The 26,311-nt window shown below is 44.2% G+C and overlaps 2 protein-coding genes across 5 annotated transcripts; one reads left to right on the forward strand and one right to left on the reverse strand.

Moving 5' to 3' along the window:
* LOC103281329 (mucin-2) lies at positions 1–20,208 on the forward strand. The gene is made up of 9 exons (XM_062960266.1): positions 1–3,267; positions 5,193–5,301; positions 5,573–7,668; positions 15,390–15,457; positions 15,860–16,014; positions 16,365–16,554; positions 17,166–17,404; positions 17,977–18,089; positions 19,559–20,208. Exons 1-9 carry the CDS (start codon positions 3,244–3,246, stop codon positions 19,736–19,738), a joined length of 3,174 nt encoding a protein of 1,057 aa, XP_062816336.1. The 5' UTR covers positions 1–3,243; the 3' UTR covers positions 19,739–20,208.
* rhbdd2 (rhomboid domain containing 2) lies at positions 7,853–26,000 on the reverse strand. Of its 4 annotated transcripts, none has more exons than XM_062960275.1 (5): positions 25,774–26,000; positions 23,495–23,896; positions 22,842–22,992; positions 11,247–11,337; positions 7,995–8,721 (listed from the first exon to the last, which is right to left on the reverse strand). In XM_062960275.1, the coding sequence occupies exons 1-5, from the start codon at positions 25,928–25,930 to the stop codon at positions 8,641–8,643; spliced, it is 882 nt and encodes a 293-aa protein (XP_062816345.1). In that variant the 5' UTR covers positions 25,931–26,000; the 3' UTR covers positions 7,995–8,640. The 4 variants fall into 4 exon arrangements, with proteins under 4 accessions (XP_008120882.1, XP_062816345.1, XP_062816346.1 ...); XM_062960276.1 differs by lacking the exon at positions 7,995–8,721 and adding an exon at positions 9,743–10,254 and having other exon boundaries at positions 25,774–25,998; XM_008122675.3 differs by lacking the exon at positions 11,247–11,337 and having other exon boundaries at positions 7,853–8,721; positions 25,774–25,999.
* Positions 26,001–26,311: the final 311 nt, after the last annotated feature.

Raw genomic sequence — 26,311 nt, forward strand, 5'->3', positions numbered from 1 at the left:
AATAATAATAATAATAAGTAAAGTAATTAAAAAATAAAATAGGAAAAAACATATCTGCCACTGAGATAAGAGTTTCATGGGATCAGCAAAGGCCCTTTAAGCTTGGTCTAAACCTGGAGCGGATTCATTGCCCTACTAAAAATAAAATCCTGAGTTTATCCGGGACGTGTAGTTTGACACACACATGCGTGTACATGCACGCCTATGTGTTTGGCAATGGCTTACAATGAATTATACATGTCGGCCAATTAAAACTGCTTATCCGGCGCTCAACACATCTTTAATATACGCCTCCAGAAGGCGAATGAGCTTCAATTGACAAGCAAGGCAGAAGCGGAAATGGCGAAGCAGGTTGCACTGAGCAAGCGATGCTATCGGAAGGTTTTCTTGCCAAGGGTTATGCTTCCCTTCCATGTTGGGTCGAGAGTGTCATGTGGCGGCCCAAAAGGCCAATGCGATCGGAATATTTTGAGATTGAGGGAAGTCCGGGTCCCACTTCTCACCCGGAATAACCCCATGTCCAGTTCTGGGCAAAGCCGTTCAAATTGGAAAGGCAACCAAAATGACGGGGTTTGGTTTCCAGCGAAATAGGAAGAACAAGCTACCCATCTGTCCCTACTTCCAGGAGGTGTTTAATGGGAGAGGTGTCCTGAACTAATCATTAATATCTCTGTTATTACAGATAATATCAAGGCCTCGGAAGTGAGGCGACTGGTTCCATGGAGGTGCCCATCTGAATCACAAAGACCGGCAGTTTGAAAGATAAACAATGTGTTGTCGAAGGCTTTTGTGGCCGGAATCACTGGGTTGCTGTGAGTTTTCTGGGCTGTGTGGCCATGTTCCAGTACCGTTCTCTCCTGCCACAGATGTGGGCAAAAGGTCAGGAGATAATACTTTTGGAACATAGCCATAGAGCCCAAAAAAAACTCAGCCTCTTAAGCAGCTGAGGGGGGAAAGGAAAGGATCCGAGGCTGTTAGGAATTGTGGGAGTTGTAGTCCAAAACACCTGGAGGGCTGAAGTTTGCCCAGAATAGGTAAAGGTTTCCCCTGACGTTAAGTCCAGTCATGTCTGACTCTGGGGGTTGGTGCTCATCTCCATTTCTAAGCTGAAGAGCCGGCGTTGTCCGTAGACACCTACAAGGTCATGTGGCCATAGGCATGACTGCATGGAGCAGTGTTACCTTCCCGCCGGAGCGGTACCTATTAATCTACTCACTTTCTGCTCTCTCAAATGACCTGCAGACAAGCAAGAAATATCTACAGGAAAGCACGGGGCTCCTGAGCACTTTGGCAAAAATAATTAAAGTTGAGGTGCTAGAAGGCCGGAGTTACAGTGATGCCCCTAAAATGTCGATGGCTTCAAACACTTCAGTCGCCACTGGACAGGGTCCAGCTACTCCTCACCCCAGGGATATAAAAACAATACCAACAAAAGTGGATAAAACCAAGCTCTCTACAGAAACAGACATCCACAAGGGCATGGCAAAAGGTATAAATACTAAAAAGGAGGCGAAACAAAAAACCACAAGTACTCAGCCAAGACAATCTAGGAATTACAAACGAGGCTTAAAGAAATTATTTGCACTAATCCCATCCTCAAAACCCACTGCAATGAGTAGGAGGAAAAGTAAAAAAAAGTACCTCGAAACTAAGAAACAGCGCCTCTGGACAAGGCAAAGTAGACAGCTCCAGACCAGCAAATCCAGGGTACCAAAAGATCAACATGGCAACACAAACCCACTGGATTAACCAGGAAATCATCGGGAAGGGGGCGAAGGAGAATATGTCCCCGGAAAAGACAGAGACAGCTGACGGATCCACATTACCCATAACAAAACAGCAAAACTGTGAACAAATTTTCAATGGCAAAGGACATCTTATTGAAAACTGGAATTTGGTTCTTGACCCAAAAAAGCTGGTGTTTATCAAAGTCCCCAAACCAGGAAAGCTGGCCGGTTTGGAAGACAGCAAAACTCATGTGCTAGGGCTTTTGGAAAAAGTCTTACCAGGGGGGCTGTTTCTTTCTGACATAGATACGGCTGAATATTTAGATAATGATCCAAAGCATGTAGATGTTATAGTCTCCCTTGTTGACCCTAATATAGCCAAATTTGTTATAAGAACCAGAGACCTTTTTCTAAAACAAGGCATGGTCATTACAAGATTTTACTCACACTGGCATGTTTTCAAACTGTTCACGCTGCTCCTGGGGCTTGAACTTGTTCAAGTTCAGCTTTAACACACTTCGCCACTGGGGCCCAGAATAGAAAGCCCAAATTAACAAAATGAACACCAACAGAGAGAAATATATGGTACATGAAATATACGGATATAGGATGGGAAAGACCGGGCTTAAAGACAGTCCATGTGAAAGGGAGCCAGGAGGCTGAGTAAACCACAAACCAGACATGAGCCAAGACTGTGAGGCTGCAGCTAAAAAGGCCAATACGATTCTAGGCTGCATCTAGAGGAGGATAGTATCCAGAATGAGGGAAGTCATCTGCAAATCTGATCGGCCCGCTCTTCTAGGACCCAGAACTCGCAGGATGACTCCTTCCGCCATGCCGACTTTCCTTTGTCCGGCTCTCGGCATTGTTTGGTGCGAGACACCTGGTCCTGGACAAACAGCAGAGCCACAAACACACAGGTGGCTTTTGTGGCCAGAATGACCTCATCTGGTTTGAATCAAGGGTTCGGACCAAGCCCAGCGTTAAGAGGCTCTGTCCATTGTTTTGGGGAGTTTTGTGGCATCCGACGCAAGAACAGACGGTGGAGATTGTTCCCAGCTTGTGTTTGCATCTTCCTCACTCGGATCAAGGTAAGGTCTTCTCTGAACTCTTGTGTCCGCTCTCGGTTTTGGTCCAAACTTTAAATTCCCTGTCCAATGCCCTTTGGAGGGCAGATAGGGGACAGGTTCGTTGATGTCCCCTTTAACATTAGAATCTGGAACAGGTTCTCACCAATTTAAGAGACTCCAGCCAACGCTAGACCATCTAGAGATGTGATTGGGTGCCTTTAAGGTATTTAGACCTCTGATTTTTTCAGGGTAATGCCTTATTATTCTAGGGGGACTGTGGATACATTTGCGTTTCTAATTAGAAATCTCTTAATTTACTGTGCTTCAAAGGCTGACTTTGGACATTTCTTTCCAGAAATGCCTACCTCAGTGTGTTGTCTTTCAGTGCTGCTTCATCTCAGCCAAATCCTTCTTCTGGACAGATCTCCCGGTGCTCTCCTTCGCAGATGGCGCAGGTCTATTACCAAAAGGTATTATGATTATGAGAAGTATCTATTTAAAAAGTTAGTTAGATATCCTTAAAGCAGGGGTCCCCAAACTAAGGCCCATGGGGAGGATGCAGCCCTCCAAGGTCATTGACCTGGCCCCTGTCCTAAACCCTAAGGTTGACCTAAGTCTATCTGGTCTTTGGAGGTCTCTTTGCTTACCTATGGTCTTATGAGATCGTCTAGATGGTCTTTGAAGGTCTCTTTGCTTAGCTATGGCCTTATGAGACCATCTAGATGGCTTTTGGAGGTCACTTTCTTTACCTATCATCTTATGAAACCACCTAGATGGTTTTTGAGGGTCCGCTTCCTTATCTATGGTCTTCTGATAGCCTTATGAGATCATTTAGATGGCCTTTGAGGGTCTCTTTCCTTACCAATGGTCTTATGAGACCATCTAGATCAGGGGTCCCCAAACTAAGGCCCGTGGGCCGGATGCGGCCCTCCAAGGCCATTTATCTGGCCCCGCCCTCAGTTTTATAATATAATATTTTAAAATCATTTTTAATAATATATTGTATTTGCATATAATATTGATAATAATATTATAATGTTATACAATATAATACTAATACGAATACCATATAATAATATTAATTATATGTTATATATTACATATAATATTACAGTATAGTGCAGGGGTCCCCAAACTAAGGCCTGGGGGCCGGATGCAGCCCTCCAAGGTCATTTACCTGCCCCCCACCCTCAGTTTTATAATGTAATATTTTATATCATTTTTAATAATATATGTATATTGTATATACATATAATATTGATAATATTATAATGTTATACAATATAATATTATTAATAATACCATATAATAATATTAATTATATGTTATATATTACATATAATATTACAGTAAAGTGGTATAGTTCAATATAGTAATATATAATGCTAATATTATGCTATGCTAATAATATAATATATTGTATGTACACATATATATATATTCAGGGTGAGAAGGGCGGTATATAAATGTAATAAATAAATGCATTAAATGAATAAATAAATAATTGTAGGCTTAGGCTCGCCCAAAGTCTGAAATGACTTGAAGGCACACAACAACAACAATCCTAATTCACTTGACTATCTCATTGGCCAGAAGCAGGCCCACACTTTCCATTGAAATCCTGATAGGTTTATGTTGGTTACAATTGTTTTCATTTTTAAATATTGTATTGTTCTTTCATTGTTGTTGTTGTTTTGCACCAGAAAGAAGACATGTGCAGTGTGCATAGGAATTTGTTTGTTTTTCTCTCTCTCCAAATGATAATTTGGCCCCTCCACAGTCTGAAGGATTGTGCACCAGCCCTCTGCTTTAAAAGTTTGAGGACCCCTGATCTAGATGGTCTTTGGAGGTCTCTTTGCTTACCTATGGTCTTATGAGATCGTCTAGATCAGGGGTCCCCAAACTAAGGCCCTTATTTTCCCTGGCCTCTGTCCTAAACTTTAGACTTAGGGTTGGCCTGAAACGACTTGACAACAATCCTAATTGTGGACTATTTCATCATAGTCTGGCCCCCCAACAATCTGAGGGACCATCAATACAAATAAAAGGTTTGAGGACCCCTGGAGTAAAGTTATACTGGCATTGAAGACAATGTTCTGTAACTCTGAAGTGGACTGTATGGTCCATCAAAGTTCAGTGCAATTGAATCCTGGGACTTATAGTTTGGTGAGACAGAGGCACCCACACTCCAGGGCAGAGAAGGCAAAAGACATGGCAAAACAACATATCATGGAGACAAAAGTACCTTCTTCTGGATGACAGCTCTCAGAACCTTTAGGCTGGAGGATTTTGGGAGCTGTAGTCCCAAAACAGGTAACTCTGAGGACATCAAAGTCAAATCCAGAGAAGGATGGACTGAAATAAGATATATTCCCTCTGTTTTTATTTCTTGCAGCCGAAGCAAAGGTCCCTGCGGTGTTGCTTCTGCTGCATTGAAGCCTTCAGTGGGTTCCTTCTCCTGATGTTGGTTGCCACCACAATCACGTTGCTGCGGTATTTCCTAGGTAAGAGCAGAAATGCATTTGAACTCAGCACCACGTGTTTTTGGGGATGTTTTGGCCATCTCCTTGGTTGTTGGAAGGAACATAATCCAAACGTTGGGGGGGATACTTAGAATGTTTAACCAGAGCATCTCAGTCTACAAATCACAGGATTCCACAGAAGGCAGCTATAATATAGCAGCATTGTTTGTATGTTTCTCTTTGTTCCTCTGATGAAAAGCAATATGTGGGTGAATGAATGAGTTCCTTTGTTTTTCATATTTTGCCACAACAGAGTTCTCCAGTCTCACGTTCAGATACAGTGGGCAAACTCAGGTCTCAATAGGCCCAACCCAACAACCCAACGGAAGCTTTGCGAGGACTTTGGCTCAAACTATGAATGCGTCAGTATCCCATCAAATGGAACACCACACATCAACGGTACCACAGAATTCGTCTCAGAGTAAAAACAATGCTCCTCCATGGCAGCCAAAGCCACCTCTGCCTTTGTCGCCTCCTGATGAGGGCTGGAAACCAACATCTCCGAGTACAACATTGAGACAAAGTTCTCCAACATGGTTGACCACCACAAGAGCATGGGAATCGTCTCAATCCTCCTTGGCTGCCCCATCTTTTCTATCACGATCAACCCAAGTATCCCGTTCCACATTGTCGCCAAACAAGGTGACCATGGACACCAAATGGATGTCTTCAAGACAAACTTCTTCACCTCTGTTGACCACCACGACAGGATGGAAATCACCACATTTCTCCTCGGCCGCTTCATCTTTTCTACCACGGTCAACTCAAGTCTCTCGTTCTATGGTGTCTCAGCACAAGATGATCACAAACACATATTCTGGTTGGACAACTTCACCCATCAAGATGAGCTCAATAGACCCAACTATTACATCTCTACACTCAATTAAAGCATTGAGACAAAGTTCTCCAACATGGTTGATTACCACAAGAGCATCGATATCATCTCGATCCTCTTCGGCTTCCCCATCTTCTCCACCATTGTCAACCCAAGTCTCTCGTTCTATGGTGTCTCAGCACAAGATGACCACAAACACATCTTCTGGTTGGGCAACTTCACCCATCAAGTGGAGCTCAATGGACCCAGCTATTACATCTCTACACCCAACTAAAGCATTGAGACAAAGTTCTCCAACATGGTTGACTACCACAAGAACATGGATATCATCTCGATCCTCTTCGGCTTCCCCATCTTCTCCACCATGGTCAACCCAAGTCTCTCGTTCTATGGTGTCTCAGCATAAAATAACCACCAACACATCTTCTGGTTGGGCAACTTCACCCATCAAGTTGAGCTCAATGGACCCAGCTGTTACATCTCTACACTCAACTAAAGCATTGAGACAAAATTCTCCAACATGGGTGACGACCACAAGAGCATGGGCCTTGTCTCAATCATCCTTGGCCACTTCATCTTTTTCTCCATGGTCAACCCAAGTATCTCGCTCCACAGTGTCTTCCAAAAAGCTGACCATGGACACTAAATGGATGTCTTCAAGTCAAACTTCTTCACCTGTGTTGGCCACCACGGCAGGATGGAAATTGTCTCGATTCTCCTTGGCCGCCTCATCTTTTCTTCCATTGTCAACTGAAGTGTCCCCACAGAAGATGGCCTCAAGCACAGAACGGACATCTTCTGGTTGGGCACATTCACCGATGAAACTGACTCTTTTCTTTCCAAACTCAACTGTAACATCTTTGAGCCCAACTAAAGCATCGAGACAACGTTCTCCGCCATCACGGGCTGCCACAACCAAACGGAAATCATCTAGATCATTCTCAGCTTTCCTACCATGGTCAACTCACGTCTCTCATTTCACAGTGTCTCCAGAAAAGCTAGTCATGGATACTGAATTGACATCTTTAAGCCGAGCTTCTTCACCGTTGTTGCCCACCAAAACAGGATGGAAATCATCTTGCTCCCCCTCGGCCAACTCATCTCTTTCAAAATGGCCAACCCAAATTGCTCGTTCCACATTTTCTCCACAGCAGCAGACCACAGACACAGAACAGGTATCTTCTAGTTGGGCAACTTTGGCTATTAGGTCAAGTTTTGTCTCTTCACCCACAACTATTAAACAGATGCCTCCAAAAAGTCCAGTTGCTGAATGGAGTTCTTCCTCTCGGCTGCCTACAGTTTTCAAACGCATAAAACCACCTTCTCCAGGGAACCTTGCAGTGGTTTCTCCCAATGTGATGTCTCCTCGTGTCGAAACAGCTCTACTTGATGGGAATGAAACCAGCCAATACTTCCAGGGCTCCTTTCACCTTCTGAATGAAGTCTTCCATTCAAGTTACAGCAACCAGACCTCCGAGAGTTTCAGGAGGGAGGCCTTGAAGCTGGAGAATATGGTGAGCAGAACTCTTGAATATTGTTTTGGGAATAATAATAATAATAATAATAATAATAATTGTATTTCTTACTTGCCTCTCCTTGTGGCACACTGAAAGTTTGTCTTAAAACCTAGAATGGATTCACTGCCCTGGTGACAGGACATGTTTGAGACAAACAGACCAACATAGAAAAAGTCTATGATTTGATGTGTTTTCAAGTTTGAAATTTAACATGCTTTATTTTTATCAAATCCAAGCACCATTGACATTTTTGTGTGAAAGGGGTGATGAACTTACTCTGGGTTTTAGTACGGGCTTTAAATGAGAGATCTATATGCTGAACCCTAGCCATAAAATAGTTTCAGTACCTTGGAAAACTCCAATAAAGTTTGAATGTAATGCTCTCTCACCTTTGCTGATGAGGGAGCCCTCGGTCCTTACTCCAAACTGGAGTTTGGGAAAGTTACTTTTGGGGGTTGCTATTTACAAATGGTTGTGATTGTTCAAAGGATTATAGCTAATGGCCAACTGGATGGCCATTAGCAACGACGGGTCTAAAAGCATGGCTTCTTTCCATCAGAGATCTCCTACATCTGCAATCCAAGATAATGTTGCCTTTAACTCAGACCACAAATACCTTTGGCTTAGTGGTAGGAGAAACACCCTGAACTGGTTGGGCAGCTTCATCCCTGCCAAGGCACCTGCCCACAGAGAGACAAATGATGGGCTTGTGAATGGGACCTATCATGTTTCATCCATGCCCTGTTGTATAATGTGCTACTTATCAGTCCTTTTCAACACGTAAGAAGTCAATGGGTTTCATATTTCCTGGAGGGACTTGATAGCTTGGGATCGATGCCCTGATTGTTTCCAGGTGCCATTTTTAATGTGTTTCCCATTAAGCACAAATGAGTTTGCTGGGTCCTGCTTCAATGTGTAGACATTGCTGGTTGTTCCCATGTCAGTAGGTTAAGGAATCCATTCCAGGTTTTACTGTAGGCTTTCCAGGAGCTCTCCAAGGTGCTGGACTTTGGGTGACTTGGAACAATGGAATAGCTGCTTCTGAGTCTCCTTGTGAAGAGAAAAAGCGGAGTATAAATAAACATTATCATAATCAAAGGCATTGCTTACCAGATTTCCAGATGGGACCAAAACAGGAGGGATTGTTTATACCCCTGAGGACAGGACCAGGATCTAAACAGACCTGAACAGATGAGAATTAAAACAAGACTAGCAAAATGAATTTCAACAAGGAGCAACGCAAGGTCGAAATAATTGAAATGCACAGATATAAAATGGGTGGGACTTGGCTTCAAAGCAGGCCATGTGGAAGGGATCCAGGAGTCTTAGAGTAGATGACAAGCGGAACACGATTTGATAGTGTGATGATGCAGCTAAAAGGGCCAATGTGATTCTAAGGAAGCAGATGTCACCTGGGGTAATGACCCTGCAACCAGTCCTAGGCAGAGCAATTCAAGGAGATGGACAAGATGGAGGGAGACTCATCGGATAAGTCAAGCGTTTGGGAGAGTACCTTCACCTGCTATCTTTTTGATAGGCAAAACAAAAGCCTGACAGCAGTCCATTTCCAGAGTTTATCTTCAACAGACCTGGCTGGCCTTTGCCTCTTCCTCCATTTCCAGGACCTATTGATGCTTTCATTGCTCATCATACCCGGATTTCTGCAGAAAGACCAATAGAAATCTCAGAGGGAAGCTTTATAGGTTATCATCAGTTGGAATCACCAAACGGTTTTCATATTTGCTCATCTCAGCTCTTCCTGTTCTGCACCTAAGTGGAGCCAGGAATCCATCTATGAGTCGCCTCCCTTGAAATGTCTATGGGATTCGAGGCCAGCTGTCTTTCCTCTCTTCTTATAAAACAGAGTGTTAATTCCTGCTGGCTGATTGCATTTCTCGCACAGCTTAGATTTGTTTCTTAAGACAAAGTGACATATAATTATCAGTTCTTGGGGGCAAACAAAAAACCACCCTGGAACAGAATGTATTCATTCTATTCTTCATCTCATAAAGCTCACAATGTAATTTAAGAGTGTTCCTAAGTAGGCTTTTGATAGACATACAGGAAACGGTTTCTGGTTTCTCTGTTTATTTGAGCTCTGAAACTTTGCACAACCCATATTTGCACAACCTGTATTTCTATGTACAGTTGGACTACCTATCCATAGATCCAACCACCCACAGCTTCTATATACATATACATATATATAGGTATGTATATTGGTTTGTCTGTTTGTACCACAAAGGCTTCTCTGTGGCTTGATGGATATGGACCAAAGATGGCACGCAAGATCCTTAATGGTCCAATTTAAAATCATTGAGGGGTTTGGACTAAAGAAAACGGCCAATTTCCTGGAGAGCTGGAGAAGGGAGAAAGTAGGCCATTTCAGAGCTGGAGAAGGGAGAAAGTAGGCCATTTCAGAGCTGTAGAAGGGAGAAAGCAGTCCATTTCAGAGCTGGAGAAGGGAGAAAGTAGTCCATTTCAGAGCTGGAGAAGGGAGAAAGTAGTCCATTTCAGAGCTGGAGAAGGGAGAAAGCAGTCCATTTCAGAGCTGGAGAAGGGAGAAAGCAGTCCATTTCAGAGCTGGAGAAGGGAGAAAGTAGTCAATTTCAGAGCCGGAGAAGGGAGAGAGTAGGCAGGCAGTGGCCCCAATGGTATACAAGCAATGCTAGGTATATATGCTAGTAATTATAATACATGGGATGATGACAGTAGTGATAACAAGGTATCTAAACAGAAACCCCATAAGTCTTTCCAAGTTCTAACCATCATCAGTTCTAACCACTTCCATTCCTAGCTATTTCTGTTCCCTTTTGAGTTTGGCTGCCTCCTCACAGGCCAACCCAATGGTGCTTGGGTTGTTCCCCAATGATAATACATTATTGTCAGGTATTTCCCAAAATATTTACCCATGGCTTGCTCTTGAATATGCAATGAAGCTTCATTAGCTTGAGAAAAGGCTCGCTTTTGAGGGGAAGGAAGCTAGCGGCAGACGGTTTGGCGACAGGGATCCACCCAGATGCCGGCATTTCCCCCTTTTGGAGGGGACGTGTCCGCATTTGTTAATACACAGTTCTTATTTCTATTATTCATGCCATAATTCTCACCTGCCTCTAGTCACACCTGGGGCCTCCAATGGACTCTTTAGGCACATCCACTTGCAGGAAGCGATCAATTTTTCATAGCCACCTCATTGGCGTCAACACTCACATAATGATAGCCTACTGTTAATAATAAGAATATTTAATGCCCAGGAAGGTCATCCACAATGACATTTCAAATTGTAGCCCTTGTTGTTCGGGAGGCGGGGTTGAATGCAATGATTGAGCCCAATCTATCAATAGGATTAGTCCGTGCCTTCGAATTTGGCTTGGATTTGGAATTAAAACTCTGCAAGGTTTCTTGGGAGTTGCAGCCCAACTTCACTGGGAGGGTGCTGTCCTTCCCACTCTTTGCACCGATGTTAAAATCAACACCAATCTAAAGCTTGTTTGGTTTTGTAAGTGTGTTCCAGTTGGCACCATTCAATGGGCCTGGCATGAGTTGATCTTCGAAATCCAGAGCATATGACTCACCTTCCAGGTTGCAGGAGGGCAATACATCACATCTTCCAAACTGGTTGACAAAGAGCCAGCAAAAAACGTAGGCGTCCACCAATTTGTTGACCTGAAAATGAAGCAGGCATCGGACAACAAAGCACTTCCACGCAACCGTAACATACCACGAAGACACTGTGTGGACCGCATAAACATTTCTGTGGTGTTTCATAACATCAAGCCAAAATCAACAGAGAGTTGTTACGCAACACTGGCATCATTTTGCTCCGATGATAGAGAAGGCTGACCAAAATGGCTATTCAGTCTAGAAACTATGAATCTCTCTGAGGCGGGTGTTTGGCTTGGAGAAGAGAAGTTCAAGGCGTGAATGATAGTCATGACTAAATATTTGGAAGGATGTCCCATTGCTCCAGAGACTGGGACACAACGGAGCCACGGGTTTGAATTGTAGGAAAAGGGATTCCACCAAAACGTTAGGAAGAACTGTTCAGCAAGAGGAATAGACTGCCTTTGAGTCTCCTCTGGAGGTTGGTAAGCGGACACTTTCATGCCATTGTTGATGGAGAAGAGACAAGCAGTGGCCTGACCATCATGGAAACCCGCAGAAGGTGAGCTCAAGGGAGCCATGCGCTCTCGGCCCCACAATTTTCCACGCCAATAAAGAGCAAAAAATCCACTAATACGTCTTTTCCTGTTCCAAATATTTAATTACATAGACCATCCAGAACATGAAAGGAACATGAAAGGCACTGCAGACTTATCCAACCATTATCTCTATATATAAAAGAGTGATGGCATCACGGCTGCGGGCAAACCAACAAAACTACAGGCCCCCCAACATCGAAATTTGACAACACAACCCATCATTCACGGCTCTAGGTTGATACGACAAAAAGAAAAGAAAAATAAAGTCCTAATTACAGGGAGAGGAATAATAGTTTTTATCCAATTGCTGCCAGTTTGAAGGCTAAGCTCCACCCACTTGGTCTCCTAGCAACTCACTCAGCCCAGGGGACAGGCACAGTTAGGCCTCACTTAGGCCTCTTCCACAAATTATCAGATTTTAACTGGATTATATGGCAGTGTAGACTCAAGGCCCTTCCAAACAGCTATATAACCCATTTAGAATCTTATATTATCTGCTTTGAACTGGATTATCTTGACTCCACGCTGCCATATGATCCACTTCAGTGTGCATACTAAACATAAAGACAACCATACAACAGACATTCAATACCACCACTACCTCAACCATTTCTCACCAACACCACCAAACAACGCCACAGCAACGCGTGGCCGGGCACAGCTAGTAATATTATAATAATGTAATAAATAAATAATAAATAAATAAACCAGAGAAGTCATCCATAGAACACTTGATGAACCAACTAGGACACAGCTTATTGTCTGAGAACACAGAAATGCTGGACCACTCTCACAACCACCTTGTCAGACTACGCAGAGAAGCCATTGAAATCCACAAGCATGTGGACAATTTCAACAGAAAGGAGGAAACCATGAAAATGAACAAAATCTGGCTATCAGTATTAAAGAACTCTAGAATCAGGACAGTAAATAAAGAGCAACACTCAGAAAACAGGGGAATTCCAGACAGGAAACAATCAGGGCCAGCTGACACCTCCCAACAAATGATTCCTACAGGCAGGAAGCAACCAGGCTTTGAAGCTACAAGGCTATTCAATGCTAATCAAGCTGGCCAATGGCAACATTCACTCTTGCCTCCAACAGACAAGAGTTCTTTCTCCTATCCTGGACATTATTCCACGGATATATAAACCCCACTTGCCTCGTTTCCAACGGACCCCACAACCTCTGAGGATGCCTGCCATAAATATGGGTGAAATGTCAGGAGAGAATGCTTCTGGAACATGGCCAGACAGCCCAGAAAATTCACCACCACCCTCTGTTGAATTGGTTGAGACTCTATCAGATATTGGGGCCCCTGGTGGCACAGTGCGTTAAAGTGCTGAGTTGCTGAACTTGCAGACCGAAAGGTGCCAAGTTCAAATCCTGGGAGCGGAATGAGCGCCCGCTGTTAGCCCCAGCTCCTGCCAACCTAGCAGTTCGAAAGCATGCAAATGTGAGTAGATTAATAGGTACTGCACCAGCAGGAAGGTAAGGGCGCTCCATGCAGTCATGCCGGCCACATGACCTGGAGGTGTCTATGGACAATGCCGGCTCTTTGGCTTAGAAATGGAGATGAGCACCAACCCCCAGAGTCGGACACAACTGGACTTAATGTCAGGGGAAACCTTTACCTTTACCTTTTACCTATCAGATATTAATTGAAAAACTAGCGCTTGGGCAGTTTAATCAACTGTCCCCATGTTTTTATGATAGACCCAATTAGGAAATGACATTTATAACACAGGAACAAAAATTGTGTTACATAGTGTTATTGCTGTTTTTTACTGACATGCTCTTTCGCTTGCATTTTGTTTGGACTTACGGGGTTTAGAAAAAGGATTAGATGGGTTGAATAGGTTATCAACCCAGCAGCTCACAATCCAGCACTTGAAGAAAACCCATTCCTGAAGGGGGAAAAGAAAAAAAATGGCAAGATCTGCTATTGACCCAAAGCCAGGAAAAGCAGGAGAGCAAGAGGCCAGGGTCAAGCATGACAACAAGGCAAGGAAAGGCCTTGAGGCAAACCTTGGGCAATTCCAGGTTCACGGTTGCAATCCAGGGTAGGATTTCGCCACCGGCTGCAAGCCTTGCGTGACACTGCTGCCCCACACGGTCACCAACAACAAAGGGGAGGTTTGCTTTCTTTCCTAGATAATGTCAGGCAAACAACCTCGTGCTCAACCCTGTCATGCAGCCTCAGCAGTCCAAAGTCAACTTTGCCTGAGCGCCGCAGCAAACGACAACAATATATCCTGATATACTCTGTTTACTCGAGTTTAATGCTCACCTTTTTAGGCTAAATGACCTGGTCAAAATGAAGGCGAGCATTAGATTCACGCAATATGGTCATCTTAGCACTGAGCCAAAGCCAAAGGGGAAGCTGCTTCAGGAGCTCCTCTTTGAATGAACTCATCTCTCATTTAATAGCCACGGTTCAATGCTATGCCATCCTGGGATTTGTATTAAACATTGACAGTGGAAGGCAAGTGTTTGTGATGCCGTAGTGGAGGCTCCTTCTTTGGAGGCTTTTAAGCAGAGGCTGGATGGCCATCTGTCGGGGGTGCTTTGAATGCGATTTCCTGCTTCTTAGCAGGGGGTTGGACTGGATGGCCCATGAGGTCTCTTCCAACTCTACTATTCTATGATTCTATGATTCTATGCCTGAGGCCCACCTGGACCAACTTTTGTGGCCTCTCAGATCGAACATGCGACAACAAACTCTTAGAGAAACTGTGCTGAACTTTAGGAAAGCTCTTTTTGGATGACATGTCCCAGCAAACGAGATGGCTCTCTATCTGCAAAAGGTGCATTTTGTGGCGGGACAGGGACTCTGTTTAGTCCCATTCCAGACCCCAGGGTCAACCGAGGTTGTTCTCAGCTGCTTTTTCTTATCCAGTGCAAACAGCTGTTGACCTCACTTTCTCCTGTTCAACTCGGGAGCTAAGTGGGGAGTGGATAGTCCAAAGGTCCTCTTTTCACAATGCAATCCCTGGAAAGGAATTCTCTGTTCTTACGGCAGGTCATCTGAGTTTGCCGGGATTGGAAACGTGACTTTCCAAGAAGCCAAACCCATAGCTTGCGTGACAAGGCAGTCAATCCACTCTGAGTCCAAACTTGAAAGCCGTTCTCCAAGGCGTTCAATGCAAATCTCCAAATGGATCCAGCACCTTGGACAGAATTCTGAATGTTTATGATATGAACGGGAGGCAGATTTTGTCTTGTTGGTTGTGTGCCGTCAAGTGAAATCCAATTTTCTGGCCCTGACTTGTATTATAATGCCTCCTATGGCCCTAAAGAACAAATCCATGCTTGCTCCAGATCCTTTCTTGGTTCATTTTTAATAACTGACAACTGGGCAACATTGGGGATATACGGTAGTATGCATTTTAAAACTGAATGGACAGTATGACAGTAAATGTTTCTATCCAAAGGTCACCTGCCTTGGCAATTCATAAGTATTTATTGTTGCCTATTTTGAGTAGGGAGTTACTCACATCTTGACTTTTCTTCCAGATTGATGACGCCTTTCCAAAGAGTGCCTTGAAACCGCAGTACCGGAAATCATTTGTCCAGGGATTGGAGTTGGTATCATAATAATTTTGGTGTTTTACATTTTTATGATCATTCCTTATTTATCTTTTAAGCATATATGCACGTTCTCTGCCTTCAAGTTGCCTGTCAACTTATGGCAGCTTCATAGGACTTTCTTATGTCAGGAATCCTCAGAAGTGGTTTTGCCACAAAAATGCAGCAAATGCATTCAAATTCTATGAATGATCATTTTTGTATGACACACTTTGGGCTGCTATATTTTAGAAAGGCTGGGGCCAAAATGTGTTGTTTGTGACAATTAATAAAAGTTGTCGGTGTCTGGGAGGGGGAACCATGAGGGCATTGAGACCTCAAAGACTTCAGAATGGCTGGCAAGAGAAGTATGAATATAATCTTGCTGATGGTTTCCATGATTTTGGTTTTCCCTTCAGGCCCGGGCCTTTCAGAGCCAAATTCCTCCTGAAATTCAGCAACAAAATCCATGACTCAAAGCTCCGGCCTGAGTTTGTGGCTCAAGAAATGATCCATGGCTTTCAGGAAGCTCGGGACAAAGTCGCAGTGGATGTAAACAGTGTGAAAATAAAAGGTCACCCCCCATTTCTCAATTAAGATTCCTCAAAACCTGGTCCTTAGATAGATGAAATAAGAACTAAGCAGCTTTCCCCGTGTTGTTGGACTCTGCTGCCCATCGTTCTTGGAAAAGAATAGTGTGGGCAACAACAGCCCAGAAATTGGGAACGGTCACTTTTTGTATTATAAGATTCTACCTGCATGAAGGGGAATCTGGGAGTTGTAGTTCTCAAAAAAAAAAAAAACCAAAAAAAAACAGCCAGAGCTGTCAAACGTTGCGGGTTTGGGGCCTCCTCTTTTGAAGCGTTTGCATGCTGTGCTCCACTCCATTGATGCTTAATGCAATTAATATTAATTCTTCATTAGATTATAAGGACTTGTGCCTGGTGAGGCCAACATCCTTGCTGTCGGTCATTACTGGCGTAATTCGCAAGCCCAGCAGCCCCAAGGACTGGCCGTTTGTGGTCCGGCTGATGGAAGACGGGGTCCCCGTTTGCGACGGAAGCCTTATTGCGGAGAACTGGGTGCTGACCGCCGGGAAATGCGTAGCGCCCGGGTGAGTTGGCGAAACAGCATCGGCATAATGAAACTGGGCAGTGCATTCGTGGGTTGGATAATGGCACACAATCTGAATACATGCGCAACAACAACTGACTCGAAACAGGATATGAACCTGTGTTGTGAATGATCATAATAGCTATACAAAGTGAAATAACTCATGGCATAAATCATGCAGTAAATCATGTGGTTAAAACACATCATGAATCATGGTATTAAATCACACCAGAAGTGTCAGAACTCATGCCATAAACCGCACCAGAAATCTCTACATATGCCAGGGAAAGTCTATGGTCTTGATCCAAATTCAAAGCTGTTTGAATAACTACATTTCCAAAGGGTCTCTCCAAGTTCTATGGTCTTTGGTTGGAACATGTTGTCCAAAAACAACTCTGCCAAGCTGTGCATTCAAAGCAATATGCTTGCTTTTCCATTATCTCCTTTTGTTCTTGCTACTGGTTAATAGTGCAAATGCTGACTTTATGGCAGAACTATAAAATGACTTCTAATTAATTTTTAACAAGAGGGATGCATCTGCTGTTTTACAAACTCTGCAGTTTCTGAATGGCCTTTGTTTTCACGTCCTTTCCTTTCTTTCCCTCATTGTAGCAACTTTTCCTTATACACCGTAAAGCTTGCTCTGCATTCAAAAGATGCTTCTTTGGAACAGTCACATTCAGTTGCCAAGATAGTTCATTCCTCGGGAACACCAATGGATTTTGCACTGATCCAACTGGCCGAATCAGCGCCCACCGCTACTTCCGCTCAACCCGTTTGCCTTCCTGACCCTTCTTATGTCGCATCTCCTGGAACTGAATGTTGGGCTCTTGGATCGGAGGAAAATCACGGTAAATAAGAAGGGATTGCCTTCATTGCAAGATCAAAGTTTGGCTTGGTTTTTTCGAGTGCCTCGTTTGAAGAAGGATAGAGACTAATTGGAGCGGGTTCACAAAAGGGCAACAAAGATGATAAGCGTGTTGGAGAACATAACTTATGAGGAAAGGTTAAAGGAGCGGAGTTTGGTGGAGATAAGATTCTTTGAGTATCTCAAATACCACAGAAAAGAGGGGATAATCTCATTGGCACGGAACTAGTATGTGCAACAAAAGAGTAAAGGTTAGGAAATAACCCGGGCCCGGGCTGTGGCGCAGGCAGGAGAGCAAGCCAGCTGCAATTAACTGCAATGAATCACTCTGACCAGGAGGTCATGAGTTCGAAGCCACTCGGAGCCTATGTTTGTTTGTCTTTGTTCTATGTTAAAAGGCATTGAATGTTTGCCTATATGTGTAATGTGATCCACCCTGAGTCCCCTTTGGGGTGAGAAGGGCGGAATATAAATGCTGTAAATAAATAAATAAATAAAATATAGACAAAACAGGGAGTAAAAATGCTTACAGAGGCGTGTGATATTGCCTTCCAGCCGCAAAGCCAGAAGTCCTTCGGTGGACTGTAACTTCCCAAACTGGGTGCCACTTTGCTTCCTCCTCGGACTCAACGTGTGCGGAAACAGCTGAACTCAAGGAACCCCTCCAGGTAATTCCTTGACCCAAGGCATAATGCCAATTAAATTCAAGGAGGCAGTAGTAAGACCATTATGAAAGAAACCAGCAATGGATCCCACTCAATTGAATAAATATAGGCCAGTGTCAAATCTTCCTTTTCTGGGCAAGGTTCTAGAGAAGGTGGTGGCCTCACAACTCCAAAGTTTCTTGGATGAAAGTGATTATCTGGATCCATCTCAATCTGGTTTCATGCCTGGTTATGGAACTGAGGCTTGCTGAATGATCTATGAAGAGAACTAGACAGGGGGAGTGTGTCCCTGCTGGTTCTCCTGAACTTCTCAGCGGCGTTCAATACCATCAACCATGGTACCTTCTGGTCCATCTCTCTGGAATGGGGTCAGGGGGGACTGTTCTGCGATGGCTCGTCCTTCCTGGAAGGGCAGACCCAGATAATGGTGCTGGGGGGCTCCTGTTTGACTCCCTGGGATGTGGGGTCCCACAGGGTTTAATTCTGTCCCCCATGCTGTTTAACATTTACATGAAACCACTAGGAGAGATCGTCCAGAGTTTTGGAGTTCAGTGTCACATTTAAACAGATGACATTTAACTCTACTCCTTTCCAACAAAAGGCAAAGATGCTCTCTGATCCTAAACCGGGTCAACAAGCTGAAACTTAATCTGGACAAGACAGAGGTACTCCTGGCCATCACAAGGCAGAACAGGGTATAGGGTTACAGCCTGTGATGGATGGGGTTACACTCCCCCTGAAAACGCAGGTTTGTAGTCTGATCCTGGACTCACCGCTGACCTTGGAACCCCAGGTTTCGGTGGTGGTTAGGAGCACCTTCGTACAGTTAAAGCCTGTGCACCAGTTGTGTCCGTACCTTGAGATGTCTGATCTGCCTTAGTCACATCCCACTTGGACTACTGCAATGCTCTCCATGTAGGGCTGCCTTTGAAGATAGTTTGGAAGCTACGGTTAGTTCAGAGATTGGCAACCAGTTTACTAACTGAGGTTTTGCACAAGGAGCTGCTGGTCTGCTTCTGGGCTAAAGACAAAGTGCTGGTTGTTACCTATAAAATCCTAAACGGTTTGGCTATTTGCCAGCTGTTTTGGCATTAACAATGCCGCCAAGCCAGCAAAAAACACAGGATTTTATTACAGGTATCCCTTAGCCAGAAACCCACAATTAAATGTTGCCCACCTGAGTGGCTGAGAGAGTGGTTTCCTTTGCTTCCTGAAGGTTCAGCATACACAAACATGTACATAATTATTGAAATTATTATTAAATTGGCTTCGGACTATCTTCCTCTTTTTTTCTTCCTCTTATTTCTTCTCTTTCTTCTTCTTCCTTCTCTTCTTGTCATTTTTTCTTCCTACTTTTCCTCCTCCTCCCTTATTTCCCTTCCTCTTCTTCCTCCTCCTCATTTTCTCCATCCTCCCTTTTCTTCCTTCTTCTTCCCTCCCTCCGCCATCTCATTTTTTCTCTCTCCTGCTAGATGATTGCAGGGGGACCCTTTCTTTGCCTGGGAGAGAATCAACAGGTTTACTTGGAAGGGATCCTTCCAGCCTCTGGGGAAAGCCAGGAGGAGCCAAAGGTGAAAATTAAGGATCGGTTGGCTGCTTTCCCTCGAGTTGCGCCATTGGTTTCATGGATCAAGTCCCAGCTTTTCCCTTAAAAAGCAGCTGGAGATGGGACTGGTGGAAGGGAGCCCTCGGGGATGAAGGTTTGCATGGGGATGTATCTGTGCATTTCCTTTGTAAAACAACTACTAGTGGCTTAGTCCCCTTAGTCCCAGCTCCATAAAGGACACAATTTTTGTAAAACTGGAAATCTGGGGCAGGGTGTCTTATGCTTCAAAGTGCACAGTGTGTTTTCACCTGGTATTTCCACATCCTAAAATAATCTGGGATATAATTCTGCATAGAAATACGTGCAATACAAATACGTATCTGGACTTTACATGGATACGCAAAATCTCAGATAATAGCAAACCATAAAGGCCTTCCAGCCCAAGAATACCTACCATAAGGTTGCACTGGAGGAGCAAGAAAATGCTTAGTTTGGATATATTTTGTCTGATGTAGATAAACAAAAGTGCAAATACTAGCCCCATGTGTATGTATCACTTAAAGTAATAAAAATCTGAAAGTAGTGTGTTATTTCAGGCTTTAAGTTGACAAATTGTGGGCAATGGAACTGCTGAAGTTGCACTAGTTTGCTTCCCCTAACCTAAGTCCCCTAAAACTCCCAATTCCAACAATAAAAACAGTTCTCAGACCAGCCAAAATTGCAGCAGAAAGGCATCTGGCATCACATGGGGCACAACAACACATGCTGATGTGATGTGCCAGGCAGATATGGGCAGTTAGGTGTAGTATTTAATGACTGGTGGATAAAAGATCAAGAAACGGATATTAGTCATGGCATTTTATGCTCTATATAAACACTGCTTTTGCCCCCGTTCCCTTGCTGTGCTGGATCTCCCAATGAGAGCTTGGAAAAGTCTTCTTTTCATCCTTGGACTACACCTCCCATCTGGTGAGGCTATAATACTTCAAAAGTACTGTAATACTCCAAAAGGTGTGTCCAACAAATGGGAAGAAATATTCGTGACCTGAGAGGCTTTACAAGAGCAACCAGGGATGGTTGTTTGTAAGCATTTAAATGTGAGCAATCCCAGGTGTGATTCTTGGAAGCAGGGGTGTATGTGTGTTGCCACCCACATCTGGCAAACAAATACATTTAGACATAACAGACATATGTTACGGATTTCACAGAGGGTTTTTAAAAAATCAAAACATACAGATATAAAAAGGTACAGTAAAAACGGAACATATTAATCACCTGATCAGAAATTCAAACAGATATAAAATATCCACGTGTAAGCTTTGGTAAGAAGGCAGCAGAGACCCCATACTTGGGCTTTAGGTTGCCCAAACAGAATAGAGACAAAGAGTCAAAGGAAATCATCCTCGTTCGGTCCACATGAGAAGCCACCAAGTGTAGAAGAGAGTCCAGCTTCTCAGGGGTGTCGGACTCATTTAGCACCTTGAAGCCTTTTTAGAAACAGTTTCAGTGGAAGTTCTCATCTGAATTCTGGCATGACGCAGGGAGCTGAGCTTCCTACAGATCAGCCAACATGAACCTGGCAAGAGTCTGTCAGTTCCGGGGTCTGGTGGGCATTGGAGCCGTCTCTCCCCGCAGATGCCCATGAGTCTGACCCACCCAGATGCGGAGTAGAGGAGAAGGATCCCGGTGGAGCGTGGAAATGGTTCTGGGCACCCGGCACTCCAAAGGCACTGGCGGTTGGAAGCTGTGAAGGACCTGCTGGGACCGGGAACCTTGAAGTTAAGGGATGAGTGTTGGGGTGCTGCGGAGGGACAGCAAAGAAGGCAGAAGGAGGAGGGGCTTGATAGCTCTGTGTTGGGTAAGAGCCAAGCACTGGGTTTATCCTGGAGAGAAGAGAGTAGGCAAGTAATGAGTTGCTCATGTGTCCCCTCAAGTCATTTCCATCTTATGGTGACCCCATCACAGGGTTTTCTTGGCAAGATTTGGGTAGAAGAGGTTTGTCTTTGCCTCCTTCTAAGGATCAGAGTGACTTGCACAACCTCACTCTCTGAGCAGAAACGTGAACCTATGTCTCCTGTTGGAAGAGATCCCCAGATCCATCCAGTCTTACCCTTTATGCCGGGCGGGAACACATAGGGCATCTGACAGATGGCCCTCCAGACTTGTCTTAAAATTGTTTGTCCTAGTCAAACATTTACAACTACTGCACAAAACTGACTCTAAAGATTTCGTCAAGTTTGCTCTCAGGTTGAGCGAGTGTGACTTCATCAGCCAACACAATCACAGTGTGTCAGAAATTCAAACCCTGTAGGCTGACCACAGACTCCCATTGACTACTTCTCTAGGAATAATAATAATAATAATAATAATATTTTTATATCGCGCCACTATCTCCCCAAAGGGACTCAGGGTGACTTACATGGGGACCAAGCCCAGCATAAACAAAATTTCCAAGCTAAGATACAATTAAAAACATAGTAACATATAATATAATGTAAACAATCTGATTAAAACAATTTAAAACCAACAAAGTATTCTGATACTTTATTACAGTCCATGGACTCACAGCTGTTGAATAAATAGCAGCAACAAAGTATAAAACATCATTAAAAAAAAGCATCAAACCAACCTCGACAACCAGTAACCAGGAATAAGATGGGCATGGCGGGGACTTGTGCAAAATACAGACTGTAGGGCTGGGACTGGAGTAAAATGCTGAATAAACCTTATCAGTAAATTAGGACCGGGCAGATATGATCAGGGACTGAACTGTCATTCAAATGCACACTGGAACATCCAGGTTTTCAAGTCCCTGCGGAAGACAGACAGTGTGGGGACTAATCTAATCTCCCTGGGGAGGGAGTTCCAGAGCTGGGGTGACACCACCAAGAAGGCCTTCTGTCTCGTCCCCACCAGCCTTGGGTGAATCTCTAGGTCCTCCAGGACAACTCTAGGGTCAACATCCAGTGGAGGTTGACTGCAAGAGTCATGACGGTGGACCTAGAGATTCCTAGAAAAGTGTTCTCTCTGGTTAAAAAAATAGTATTGTTATTTGCCGTAATTTCCTTACTTTTCTAGAGACTCTGCATCCCTAACCTAGCATCTCCAGCCAGCAGGGCCAATGGTTAAGGATAATAAGAGATAGAATCCAACAGCTAAAGAAATACAATAGACACACAATTCTCTTTAAGCAGGGGTTGCACACTTACTTCCGGGTCTGGGAGGCTCTTCTTTCCGCTAGGGACCCTGGAACATACTGGAGGGCTGGGATTCTCTTCAGCAGTCGGAAAGGGATCTTCTGATCCAGGCAAGAGGCGGCTGATTCAGGGAGATCCACTCGTGAGCAGAAGCCATAACCGTCTTGACGTTGGCAGCAGGATAAGGAAAAGAACTGCGACTGGAAAGGAAGACATTCCTATGCCTGACCCCATGACGCTAAGGAGCGAATGAAGAATATTCAGCAACTTAAATGGATCCAGAAACAACCGTTACTGCACCACAACAGACTCCTAACTGGCATAGAGCACCCATTTTGTATGAGTTTTTTTGTCTCCGGCTTTACTGAGTTGCATTCAAAGTACTGGCGCAGATTATTTACCAGATAGGGTGGACAGGTTCAAGGGCAGACCTTGTGGTCCAAATTTCCCTTCTCCCCAGACATCTACAAAATGACATTCCTCCTAATCTCCCACTGTCGTCTTTGCTGCTAATCTACTTGTATAATTCTCATAGCTATACAGACCAATGGGTCACACACAGTCTGACATGCATAGCTCTTTGGGAGTCCTGTGAATATACACCCAGTCCTGGCATGAGACCAGTTCTCCCTGCCACTTTTGTGGGAATCCATGGTAAAGGATACAGAGGTTCCCAATCAAGATGCCACAAAGGTTTGCCAGGAAGGGAGAGAGCAGGGCAAACCAGGCTACGCCAAGCAGGACCCAGGGGACGAGGGCCACCCGGACATTGAACCCCAAAAGCAGTGTGTTCCTCAACGGGGAGCGGGCGATGGAGGCCGCCAGCATAGCAAAAGCCACAGGTGCAAACCCTGTGGCATCTGCTGCCTCCAACAGGTTGGCCAAGGCGGGCGAGAGGAGGAGGTAGAGCAGGGCCGCAGCAACGGCAAAGGCCACGGTGAGGAGGCTGTGTTTTGCAGTGCCCACCGATTTCTCAAAGCTGCCGGCAAAGTACCAGGTGATGATCATGCCACATAGCCAGGAAAGGGGGTCATCATAGACAAAGATGTAGGTCACCAGCCGGTAAACTGTGGAAAGGAAAAGGAAGAAAAAGACGGTTCAGGTCCAGGCTATTTGGCCAACTGCACCCCCTTGTATGAACCTGCCCAGGCCTGGAGATTTTCAGGAGGCCCTTCTTTCGGTCCCACCTTCATTTCAAGTTCAAGTGGTGGGAACGAGCGAAAGGGCCTTCCTTCTTGGTGGCAAATGCTCCTCGACTCTGGAACACCCTTCTTCCTAAGGAAGCAAGAACGGCCCCCTCCCCGCTGTTCTTCAGGCAGAAGGTTAAAACCTTTTTATTCAGGCAGGTTTTTAAGATTCTCAGGGACTGCTGTGATTGTATATGCTTTTAATTAATTAGTTAATTAATTTCCTGCATTTATACCCCGTCCTTCTCACCCCGAAGGGGACTCAGAGTGACTTATAAGTAGGCAATCATTAGATGCCTCACAAACGTACAACCAATAAATAAGCAAATTTGTTATACAAGAAATTTGACAGAAAAAGTCGTTCAATACACAGTAATGTTATGTTGTAATTACTGTATTTACGAATTTAGCACCAAAATATCATGATATATTGAAAACACTGACTACAAAAATGCCTTGGATAAGCGAGGCTTGAATAAGTGAGACTCTACTGTCATTTATTTCCAATATTTATATCCCGCCCTTCTCACCCGAAGGGACTCAGGGCGGCATACAAAATGGCAACAATTCGATGCCCTATACACAGTTAAACACACAGTATATAAAACAGTTAAAATTATAAATACAATATAAAAGTATAAAAGATTTAACAAAAGATTAGATCCATTCATCCAAGAAGCCTCATGCTATAGCCAAAATCAGTCCACGTTGTCTTTGCCATTTATTCATTGAAAGCCTGAGCACATAGACATGTTTTAAGGGCTCTTCTGAAAGTCGTGGCAACTTGACATAGACACAAGGTCTACTCCCATCCCAATTTGCACTTCCAAAAATTTGCAGCACTTTATCAGTCACCTCGTGTTTACAATATTTATATGGTGCACCTTACCCAGTCTACTTTCACAACCTCTCTGTTTTAATCCATGTTTTTTATTAGTTCTTGTCATTTGTTTTTATTGGCTAATGTTTAAATTTTTATAATTGTGCATGTCTTTTGTCTATTGTTGCGTTTTATATTGCTATTGTTTTTATTCGGACTTGGCCCCATGTAATCCTGCCAACCTAGCAGTTCGAAAACATGCCAATGTGAGTAGATCAATAGGTACCGCTCCGGTGGGAAGGTAACGGCGCTCCATGCAGTCATGCCGGCCATATGACTTTGGAGGTGTCTATGGACAACGCCGGCTCTTCGGCTTAGAAATGGAGATGAGCACCAACCCCCAGAGTCAGACATGACTGGACTTAACGTCAGGGGAAACCTTTACCTTTACCTAAGCCGCCCTGAGTCCCCTTTGGGAAGGTAGAGGCGGGGTATAAAAATAAAGTTATCATCATTATTATTATTACAGTAGAGTCTCACTAATCCAAGCCTCACTTATCCAAGCCTCTGGATAATCCAAGCCATTTTTCTAGTCAATGTTTTCAACATATCGTGATATTTTGGTGCTAAATTCGTAAATACAGGAATTACAACATAACATTACTGCGTATTGAACTACTTTTTCTGTCAAATTTGTTGTATAACATGAAGTTTTGGTACTTAATTTGTAAAATCATAACCTAATTTGATGTTTAATAGGCATTTTCTTAATCCCTCCTTATTATCCAAGATATTCGCTTATCCAAGCTTCTGCCGGCCCGTTTAGCTTGGATAAGTGAGACTCTACTGTATTAATAAATGAAGGCCGTAAAACAAACTAGACAGGACAAGGCTAAAGAGGCAAGAGTCAAGGCGCCTCCTGAGAGACTGGCCTCACCCTGCAGGCCGCTCAGGGCCTCCGGAGCCAAGGAAAGCGGCGAGGCCTCGGCCTCTCCTCCTCCTGCGCGGGGTCTCCATCGCAGCAGCCTCGGGAGGGAGACCAGCAGCGACAGGAGAACCGTGAGGGCCGCCGCCGCAGGGAACCGGCGCTCCATCTTTCCTTTTTCCCTCCTCAGGCGCTCTTCGGACACACTTCCGGTGCTTCTGGGCCTTGCTTCCGGTTGAGGCGCCGTCGCCACGGAAACGGGGCGGGACGAAGTTGTATTCTAGGCGCCGATAGGCTAGAAGCTCCGACTCTGCTTTTCCCCCCCATTGGTCGCTGCAGGAGCTTTTCCTATTGGCTTTCTCTTTCCAACTCCATGTTTTTTTTTTAAAGAGATATGTACAACAGAAAGGTGAGTTCCCAAATCTATATCATGACCACCACCATGGGTTAAGAATGGTTTTTAACAGTTTTATTAATTCTAGTAATTTGAATATTGTAAAACATGAAATAAATAAATAAATGGAGCCTCCGGTGGCGCAGTGTGTTAAAG

Source organism: Anolis carolinensis, unplaced genomic scaffold (genome assembly GCF_035594765.1).
Source record: "Anolis carolinensis isolate JA03-04 unplaced genomic scaffold, rAnoCar3.1.pri scaffold_7, whole genome shotgun sequence".
In the NCBI taxonomy this organism is placed as follows: domain Eukaryota; kingdom Metazoa; phylum Chordata; class Lepidosauria; order Squamata; family Dactyloidae; genus Anolis; species Anolis carolinensis.